General features: G+C 42.4%; 1 protein-coding gene across 1 annotated transcript; it reads left to right on the forward strand.

Annotated features, from left to right (window-relative positions):
* Positions 1-1,632: 1,632 nt before the first annotated feature.
* On the forward strand, positions 1,633-3,436 carry LOC147427171 (uncharacterized). Its single transcript, XM_086499142.1, has one exon. The coding sequence runs from the start codon at positions 1,753-1,755 to the stop codon at positions 3,385-3,387; it is 1,635 nt and encodes a 544-aa protein (XP_086355268.1). The 5' UTR covers positions 1,633-1,752; the 3' UTR covers positions 3,388-3,436.
* Positions 3,437-11,222: the final 7,786 nt, after the last annotated feature.

Genomic DNA, 11,222 nt, shown 5'->3' on the forward strand with positions numbered 1-11,222 from the left:
GGTCTAGGATTTTCAGCTCCTTCTTATCACACGATAAGAAATGTTTTCTTGGACAAATGTTACATCAAATCCAAAGAGTGTGTTGGCAAAATAATACTTGGGAATATTTCGCTTTCAAGATGTACGATTGTGAGTGATGGCTGATTAATGTAATGCTGGTTTGCATGTCCAAGGGTAGAAACATTGGTACAACTGAAAATGGTCGACCTAAGGAAGTGTAAGAAGCCTGAGTATGGAAGTTTGTAGGCAAATGGCAAGGGCCTTGAGCACGTATTTGATGCAGTTGGGAGAGGTATACCGAGGTGGAGAAATTGCTAGTGGAGCTGTCAGTGTTTCTCCCTATAACAGGTGGCAGGGGCAAGTGTTGATATCACAAGCTTGGGGACGAGGCAAGGGGTTCTTGATAGAGGCTCTATGAAGTTTGTGATATGGGATCTTGGGCGGGGTGTTTGCACGACATTCTACTGCCAGGGCGTATATGCCAAGTAGGCGGTCGTGGTGATCGTAATTATTTTTGGCAAGGTCTCCTCTCGAGAATGCCACCATTCCAAGGTCTACTTTCATGAAGATGCGCAGGCTCTTGGATACTCGCCATACAAAAGTTTGGATTTCTGCATCACCGGGTGACGGTCGACATCATGCTCAAATGGTTTTTTTTTCGTGGGAACCTTGCCCAAGCCAGAAGTTAAAAAAGGAAAAAAAAAAGCTTTTAAAGGTTGCTACAGGACAAAAACGAGTTGCAGTAGGAGGTGGCGGGCTGCATGATAGAGAAAAAGAGGAAAGTCGCCATCTGTGTGGGAGTCCGAGAGCAGAAGGGGTGGACAAAGATAGGAACGGCCGCCATTGCAGAAGGGGGGCCGAGGAGCGGCACCAATTGCATGGACATGAGGGTTTGGCCCTGAGCGAGAGGAAGGCAGCCAAAGGTGGCATGGCTTTGAGCAATAGATTGGAGGTCACCAAGGACCGGTAGGGCTGAGAGCCGCCAGTTTTCTGGAAGGAGGAGCGACCAAGTGCAATTGAAGGGGAGTGAATGAGAGGAGGAGTGGAGGAGGTGATCAGTATGCATAAGGTGATGAGCTTCCAGCTATAGAGAGGAAGAAAATTGCAGGAGGGTTCATGAGAGGAGGGGTCATTACTTGGAGAGAGCAAGGTCGTGAGTTTCAAATAGGAGTCCGTGTCCACAAGGAGGGCGCCTGCAAGCTCATGAGAGGAGGAGGGCTTTTCATGTTTTGTTTATGAAGCAGAAGATATCATTGTACATTGCTCTCAAACTTTTGAGCTGAATTGAAGAAGGTGATAGCCTGAAGGTTCTTTGATTCTCCATCATCTTCATTATTCTCGGTTCAACGACATCTTGTGTCTTGGCTTGGTTGTGTGTGTGTGTCACCCCCAAGTTACGTGTGTGTGTGTGCCAAGAAAGAGCGAGATAGGTTGTGTGAAGGGATAGGAGAGATATGGCAAGTTTGGGTTATCATGTTTAGGGCAACAATGTACATGGTGTTGAGTGTCAGGGTTTAGATGTATGAAGGATAATACCGATTGATTGTGAGTGTGTGCAAGCGTTGATGCCTAAGTTGTAATTTGTGTTATATTGTGTATGTTTTGGTGTGGTTAGGGGTGCGGAATTTATCTTGGCTATAGAGAAGCAGCTAGGTTGTGTGCCGGGTGTTGTTCTCATTACCCCCTTCCCATCAGTGGTGACCCCACGGAGGACCTATTGATTGCTCCTCGGTGAAGTGTGAAAGTCTTAAGATGATTCATGATATTGACTTGGTGCTTGCTGGAGACGAAGAGGTTGCAAATTGTATATCCGATCTGGAGCTATACCTGTTGCAATTGAGAGTTTGTGGACATGAAGACAAATTGAAGGCCCTCCCATTGGTTCTACAAGGACGAGCCAAAGTGTGGTTTGAAGGATTGAGGGTTGCAGATCGACAGTCACTGAGCGAGATTCACAAGCGGTTTATTGAAGCTTTGCAGAAGTGGGTTTCTCCATCGGAATTGGGTGAGAAATTGAGAAAGCTAAAGCAGGATGTAAGTGAAGACTTTGCTTTGTTTTTGAGTAAATTTGAGTCTATTTGGGAGAGACTAGCTGTTGTTACATGTGTGCGAAATGGAGACAATTTCAAGCGAGAGCAGTTTCTAGCCTGCTTGCATCCGCGAATCAAAGAGAAATCCGAGTGTGGTGGTGTAGAGGCCTATGCACAAATGGTTTTTTTGGCAAAGGTAAAGAGTAGGAAAGCAAAGAAGAAGCTAGAGATGGGTTTGTTGAAGCCGACAGACTACGGATATAGCTGGACAATGGAGTTGCGCCATTCCATGAAGCTAAAGGGGAGTTCAAGCGTCAAAGAGGTAGTTGCTTCATGGTTGGTAAGCCGTTTTGGTTCTTCATTTCAATTTGTGTCTCCAATGTGGTGTGATGATGTACAAGAGTCTCTTAGCCCGGCTGGTAGTAATGCGGTCTTGGTCGAAGCGCGTATGCATGAAGAATCAAATGAAGCTAGGGATCAGGGATCACATGATACATTTGAAGATGTTGGCAAAGCGATGGTCGAAGCTGTGCAGAAAGAAGATAGCCAGGGGGTTGGGCAACCTTGCCCTATCGATTTTGTTGAAGAGCGGCAATGCATTCTAGAAGGGGTGGACGATGTCAACATACGAGAGAGCGAGGTAATAGATCATGGTTTTCTCTTTTGCTTAGCAGATGATATGGTCGTAGAAGAAGCCCTTGAAGAGCAGGCAAGGGTAATCGAGCAATCCGATTTTCTCTCGCATGAAGTGGTTGAAGATGAAGCATCACAGCCTACAGCGGACAAACATTGGCATGGTGAGTCATGTATAGAGTGTATACCATTTGACGGACCTACAACAAAAGGTATGCTTGAGGAGCAGGTAGGCTTGGTTATCAAAGAAGCGGTGGTAGTGGAAGACAAGTTGCCAAAGGTGGGTGTTATGCTATTGATGGACATGCTTTTGAAAGTTTCTTTACAGGTAGTTTTGCACGGTTTGCAAAGCTCTCATGATGCGAGGTATGCTATGGCAAGATCTGTAGTAGCAGGTGAGACGATGATGGTGTATGGTGCAGATTCTTCACAGGTTGGTGCCATGTTGTTGGTAGATGTGCTGCTGAAGGTTGCTTTGCAAGTGCCGTTATGCCGATTGCTACAGGTTATCTTGTTTGAAGACAATCATGATATGGAGAGATCTCTAGCCGTTCGCGGGGAGACATGTGATGCAAAGACTTTCCACGATGTGCAGGCTTGTGTTGGGCATGGAGATGGCTCATGCATGCAGTTTTTTGAAGGGCTGTGCTGTCAAGATCTACAGGAGGGATTGGTTTACAGGTTTGCCAATGCAAAGCAGGGATGGTGCATCCCTATTTTATAGACGGATGGTGATGATCAATGCCATAGTTTTGATCCCGACGGAGTTTGCATCACAGTTCGGAGAGCGTATGGCTTTCCATTTGACCCAGGCGGGTACTACCGCAGACAATCAATCTCTCTCCAACTATCTACTTCTATCTATATAATGCTTATGTAAATAATATCTACCAGTTCTCTTCTTATGCTATGATATATTATCTACATAATGCTATGGTTGAGCATAAATGCTCAACGAGGCGTTGGGCAATGATGGTACAGCTGAAAATGGTCGACCTAAGGAAGTGCAAGAAGCTCGAGCATGGCAATTTGCAGGAAAATGGCAAGGGCCTTGAGCACATATTTGATGCAGCTGGGAGAGGTATACCGAGGTGGAGCACTTGCTAGTGGACGTTGTTAGTGTTTCGTCCTATCACACGTAGCAGGGCAAGTGTTGATATCACAAGCTTGGGGACGAGGGAAGGGATGCTTGATAGAGGCGCTATGAAGTCTATGATATGGGATCTTGGGCAGGGTGTTTGCACGACATTTTGCTGCCAGGGCGTATATGCCAAGTCGGCGGTCGTGGTGATCGTAATTATTTTTGGTGAGGTCTCCTCTTGAGAATGCCACCATTCCAAGGTCTACTTTCATGAAGATGTGCAGGGTCTGGGATACTCCCCATACAGAAGTTTCGATTTCTGCATCACTGGGTGACAGTCAACATCATATTCAAATGGTTTTTTTGCTCGTGGGAACCTTGCCCAAGCTAGAAGTGAAAAAAGGAAAAACAAAAAAGCTTTTAAAGATTGCTACAGGACAAAAACGAGTTGCAGTAGAAGGTGGCGGGCTGCATGATAGAGAAAAAGAGGAAAGTCACCATCTATGTGGGAGTTCGAGAGAAGAAGGGGTGACCAGAGATAGGAAGGGCCGCCATTGCAGGAGGGGGCCTGAGGAGTGGCACCAATTGCATGGCGAGGAGGATTCGGCCCTGAGCGCAGCCAGAGGTGGGGTGGCTTTGAGCAGTAGATTGGAGGTTTCCAAAGACCGGTAGGGCCGAGGGCCGCCAGTTTTGTCAAAGGAGGAGTGACCAGGTGTAGTTGAAGGGGAGTGCATGAGAGGAGGAGTGGAGGAGGTGATCAGTATGCATAAGGTGATGAGCTTCCGGCTATAAAGAGGAATAACATTGCACGAGGGTTCATGAGAGGAGAGGTCACCACTTGGAGAGAACAAGTTCGTGAGTTGCAAATAGGAGTCCATGTCCACAAGGAGGGCGCGTGCAAGCTCATGAGAAGAGGAGGGCTTTCCATGTTTTGTTTATGAAGCAGAAGATATCATTGTACATTGCTCTCAAGCTTTTGAGATGAATTGAAGAAGGTCATAGCCTGAAGGTTCTTTGATTCTCCATCATCTTCATTATTCTCGGCTGGACGACATCTTGTGCCTTGGCTTGGTTGTGTGCATGTGTCTCCTTTGATGAATGGCAGCTTGAGAAGAAAGAAAAAGTGAAAGATAAAATTACATGTCTACGAGGAAATATAAACAAGGCTGCTTGGTGGAGGAGTGTAATGGATGCATACCGTGTAATGATGCCTGTTATGTTCGTGATACACAATCTTGATCAAAGGGCCCAAACTTGGACAAAGTGTGGATGACATGGTGGTCAGTCCAACAGAGTCTTGAAAATTTCGAAGATATGAAAGAGTCTGTAGTAGAGAAGGAGTGACGATTAGCATTCTTTGGCAAATAGCGAAAAATTTTGCCCAAGTATTTTCATGCGAGGTGGAAGAGTGCTCATAGTCCACTTCATAGCATTGCTTACATGCTCGATCCAGACTATTGGAATTTAGATCTTATGTCCAATACTGAGGTAGTAAGCAATTTCTATCACGTGGTCAACACGTTCTACTCCAACGTTCAGGGTCGAATTGATTGCATCAAAGAGTTGAGTGCATTTAAATTAAAAGAAGGTTCTTTTTCGAATGATTTTGTACAGGTAATGCCAAAAGAGAAACCTGAATGGAAGTGGTGGATGATGAATGGTGGAGAGCATTACTCTACCTTACATCTCCTTGCAATAAAAGTACTCGCACAATGTGAGCAAACTCAGGTTTAGAGAGAAACTAGAGTATAGACAAGGTTGTTCAGAGCACTATTCGCAATAGACTATTAGCAGACAGAGCAAAAAAATTAGTGTATATGTTTTGCAACGAAAAGATATTGAATCACATCGAAAGTGCTGGCTACGAGGAGGAAATGCCAACCTGGTTGAATGATTGTCAAAACGAAGATGAAAAAGAGTTCAATGTTGGTGTATCTCAATGCACTATAGAGGAAATAGAAGAGACTTTGATAATAGATATGGAGGTTAAATTACAAGGCGAACCACAACACTCAGACTTAGAACCAGATAACAACTCAAACGATTCAATGTATCTTGAGACTAGAACGAGTCAATGTCAAAAACTATCGTAAAAGACCTTGTATTCAAATGTGTTTTGAGTAATTACAATGCTTCATATTTGTGATAGTACATAGTTTGTTAGTCTCAATTGTGTTTCTCTAAAGCAGAATCTTGCTCATTAAACAGATTTCTAATTGTGCCTATGGTATCTTCGCGGGCTTCTTTGAATTTATACTCGTTTGCCATGCCAAACATAATATATATTCCTTGTGGAATATCTTGTGAACAAATTGCACATCGACTACTATTTTGCATTAAACAAATAAGACAAATTAAATGATAATAATGACCACATGTCAATGTATAATATCCACTCCATCCATCAAAATTCTTGTAGAAAACTGGACATTGGGAGACTGAGGATGCATCTGAAGTAGACGAGGGGACAAAATCTGGATGCATGACAAGGTGGCTGATGTGTGTCCCTTGTACAGGTGTTGGATTCACTCGTTGTGTCAGATTTTGAACGTCCTGGCTTAAGTGGTGAATGCTTTTCTCCATCCGGACTTGTGAGGGTTGGGGTGTCTGGGTGGCTATAGAAAGCCGTGTTATTTTTGCATCTTTCTCTTCCAACTGTGTCATGTAAATATCCTTCTTTCTCTTTAACTGTAGGTTGAAGCCTTCCACTATCAATGCCAGCTCATCTCGGGTGAAAGTGGCACAAATCTCCCTTAAATCATGAGTGGCAACAATTGTCTCCTTTGACAAGAAGTCTATTTGTCGCTGTTTCACAAAGTGAACATATAACATTGTTGCAAATTATAGCGCACAATCTTCATTGTGCAAGGGATGGCCATAAACCTCCAAATAAATCCTCTCAGCGTTTTCTTTGATCGCATCATGGTTGCACTTCGAAACCTTCCACCTTCCTTTCTTGATCTGTGCGTCCTCACATGGCCATATTGTCTTGATCATGTCCTTTGTCACTTCTTTATTGATCTCTTTCCATTGCATATAATTTGGATTTGCCTATTTTGAGAGTCGTCGAGTAGTACATGTTGCTTGTTGTGCCGACATACCATGTGCTAGAGACTTCATGCGCCAAAATGCATTAATAGCCACTTGTTGTTGATCATTGGGCAGTGATTGGGTGCCAATATCTTGTTCTTCATCGGCCATTTTCTCTTAGAGCTGCAATCAACAGATAGACAAATATTCAATATCATTGGAAAATATATATTCTCACGATTCAACAGTCTCGCAGATCCAGGAGATAGAAACTTCTCATTCACTACAAAAGACTGCAGACATATCATGTGCTAGAGACTTCATGCGCCAAAATGCATTAATAGCCGCTTGTTGTTGATCATTGGGCAGTGATTGGGTGCCAATATCTTGTTCTTCATCGGCCATTTTCTCTTAGAGCTGCAATCAACAGATAGACAAATATTCAATATCATTGGAAAATATATATTCTCACGATTCAACAGTCTCGCAGATCCAGGAGATAGAAAATTCTCATTCACTACAAAAGACTGCAGAATCCACTAAGTCAAACCACAACAAATGTGACTAATTGAACCACAAGGCAAATTTGAAATACTGACACTCAACATGACAAATTTGAAATGACTAAAGATAATTGACTCAATTAGGTGAACCACTTCAAACCAGATAATATACTTCAATAAAAATAGAATACCCTGGACAAGGCATATGTATAACATAGAAATGTTTGAATCAGATAGAATGATGGTGCAAGTTCAACAAGGGGACGTTGGATAGGGTTAGGTTCTATCTTTAAGTGTTATTTGAAAAATATCAACATGTCAAAATCATTTCTTCTTTGTTCATGCTCTTTTAACTTCATCCAACAATCTACTTTAATCCAAATAGCCCTCATAACATTCTCATCCGGGTGGTGAAAAACTTCTTCTAGAAAATAAACGTTTATGGCTGCACTCTAAAAATCTGCCAGCATGTCAAATTGGTAGCCCAATGCATAAATGTCACTCACTTTTGTGTATGCATCTGTGCACTGTGGATCGTATAGTTCGGGAGCAATCGACGGTCGCTTAGCCATCTTGGCATTCCCTGCTCTCTATGCATCCAAATCTGTAGAGTCCGACTGTGCGCTTGGATGCAGATAATTAATTACTGCACGCTTAGCTGGTGTTCTAAGAATCATATCCCAATCAATGATGCCGACATGGGGTTTATTGGTGCGAGTAAAGTCCAACATTATGTTGAACGAGTGCAAGTCGTTGTGCACTATATCGGTCGAGTGGGCAGCCGCAACACCGTCGATTAAGGCAATACAAATGGCTGGCATCTGCTCGATCACTGCTTTGATCTGCACTGTGTCTATCTCTTGTACAAGAAGATTTGCTATAGGCAATGACCTCCAGCCGTGTTGTAGCCTATGCATGTGTTGTCTGAACAATCCATGAGCGAATGGTAAGCGGCACATCATGTCGCCCATGGTACCCCCATTGTAGTATGGGAATATTTTGATCCAAGGACCTTCGGTAGTAAATCCAATGCACCTTACAATGGAGGGGTGAAGCGTTTGCATTCCTTGCTCTGTAAAGCTGTCAAATTTTGCCTCACTCCCTCCCTTGTAACATTTTTCCACATATGTAATGTGGTTTGGAAAAAAAGAGATTCCTTTGATGGTGTACAATGTGCACACACCAAAGGAGACTACTCCAATCCTCATACCTTCTACCAAGACTTCGTGAGGGATACCGACAAGAGGAGCGCACTTTGCATTCAAAGCCGTGCGCATGATTGTGTCGATGCCGCGGGCATCGGATCAACCTCCCAAAGCTTCTTGCCCATCTTGGGTCATCTTCAATCTCTTGGGTAAGGCTGCTTGGTCTTGCACTTTCATACGCTTCATTTTGACCTTCTTTTCTTCCCACAATTTATCCCAGAGCTCTATTTTTGACATGTCGTAGGCAGGTGGGATATCTTCCTTTAAGTCTCTCCAAGATACTTTTATATTGCCCAACACTATCCTAACCTTGTAGTGGGGGTCAAATTCTTGAATCCCTGCTGGAATCAACAACTCGTATTGGCCTTCAACTCACAACCTGCGCTCTGTGTTCTCCCATATAGCGCTAGTGAGATCTTTGATGAAGACATCGCTTTCACTAATATGTTGTATGGGGTCATCTGCACATGATAAGATTTCCAAAATACATTCTTTACGAATGGCACACATAATACTTTTCTTTTGATCCGGTGCCATATTTGCACTGGACAATTAAAAACATCATATCAAATACAAATTCATGGTTGCGAATGACACTAACACTCTCCCACTATCAGGCAAACCCTTAACCACCACTTGAAGACTTCAAGAAATGTGCAAGTAAATATTGAAAACAATCTTCACTTAAAATTACAATCTGTTACACGCACACGTAAAATGCAGATCAAACAAGTGGTTTATAAGAACTTAATTCAGATCAAACAATACATGTTAACAGTCTGGAACATTTCAACCTATATTGAATTTTTAACTAATATTTCTCTCCGTGCGCACATACTAGTTCAAACAAAGCACACACCGAATTAAAAACTTCAAAAACATTTAAAACATTGGACGTATACAAATTAGACTAGCAAATTGTGTTCACACACTTTTTTACATAGAAATTATGTAAATGTAGCAATAAAAAAAGCGATGCTAATTGATGCTCTTTAAAAAGATACAAAAGAATATTTAACACGCAAATTGTGTGAAAATTCATTTTTACAGAGAATTTATGTAAATGAAGCATTAAAAATAGCGATAATGCTTGAGGTCCTTTAAAAAGATAAAAAAGAATATTTAATATGCAATTTGTGTGCAAATACTTTTTTGCATATGATTTATATTAATGGAGCATTTAAAATAGAATTGATTGATGAATAAAGTATTCTTTTGAATATGATTAGCTAGTATATAATTTCATATGAACAGCTAAAAACAACAAAATCAAACAATACGTACATTTTGTATATGAAATACTCTTCAGAGCCGCGTTACCGACCAAGTATTTCATATTCTTAATACTTAAAAAATTAAATGCACATGCACATACAAATTATATGACGTTCGTATGACCAGGTTAACGACATGAATACCATATTTATGCAAAAATAAATGCTTCTAACAAAAACTCTATTAGCCACGTTACCGATTGAGTACCGCCTCAATCTAAGGAGAAACAATGACTTGCATACGAACATCATATAGCCGCGTTACCGACTGATGACCATATGTTTTTTTTGGGTAAGGGAAAGGGAAGTTGACTTACCATAAGGATACTAAATTTGCTGCGTTAGCAACGTAATACCCAAACAGCAAGCCAATACTTACCACAAGGACACCGTCTTCCCCGTATCACCGAGGTAATGCCCCGTGATAAGCACCATTCCGTAGAATAGCTTACACACACACTCCCATTGTGTGGTAAGGTACCTTATCACTGCCGTGCAATACAACAAAAGGTACTCTACCACACAACGCATACACACACACAACAAATACCCGGATCGTGTGGTCAGGTCCTCCGCTGCTGCCGTGCTCTGCGACGCAGAGCACGCTCCCACACCATCTCTCCTCTCTCCTCTCGACGTACCTACAAAGGTGGTCAATGAGCTCTCTCTCTCTCTCTCTCTCTCTCTCTCTCTCTCTCTCTCTCTCTCTCTCTCTCTCTCTCTCTCTCTCTCTCTCTCTCTCTCTCGCTCTCTCTCTGAAGATGAAAGTAAGAAATAATACCCAGCGGGCCCGATTGGGCCCGCATATATATAATTATGCAAGCCCGCCAGGATTTTAGTATTCTCGGCGGGCCTGCGGAGAAAATGAAAAAACCTGGCGGGCTCGTCGGGAATACTAAAAAGCCCAATGGGACTTTAGTGAGTCTGCATGTTGCCCTTCACTGGATTCTTTGTGATCATGTTTAGTGTAATCATGTAAATGTATCAATAAGACCTTGTGATCACTCGAAATTTGTCATAATCACGTAAATATTAAATCCCTGTATGGGGTGCATGGAGAGGATCTACAAAATGAAACGGAGGACATCTACCTAAACGGAGAGCTCTATATAGACATAGGGAGTTATGCTGAGCTATGCGAGGATGAGAGAGAGACCTCTTAAAGCCATAAATATTGTATTTGAACAATTTTGCTCCAATTTATAATATATATTGTATTCACGTGGCTTTTTGTCCATTCATGTCTATATGCTACACTTGAGAAATTTAAATTATGTTTAATAGTCATTGCTTCCACTCCAGGTATCCTCCTTCCCTCTCCTCCCTCTCATGTTCCCTTCCCCTCTTTCTCTCTCTCCCTCTCAATTTTGGCTAGCTCTTACGGTTTCAACGGCTACGTGTAAGGATCCTGCAACAAATAAAACTTTACAAGATACTTAGAATGCACACGGGAGACAATTTCAAAA

Source organism: Adiantum capillus-veneris, chromosome 24, assembly GCF_014529385.1.
Source record: "Adiantum capillus-veneris isolate H3 chromosome 24, ASM1452938v2, whole genome shotgun sequence".
NCBI lineage: Eukaryota > Viridiplantae > Streptophyta > Polypodiopsida > Polypodiales > Pteridaceae > Adiantum > Adiantum capillus-veneris.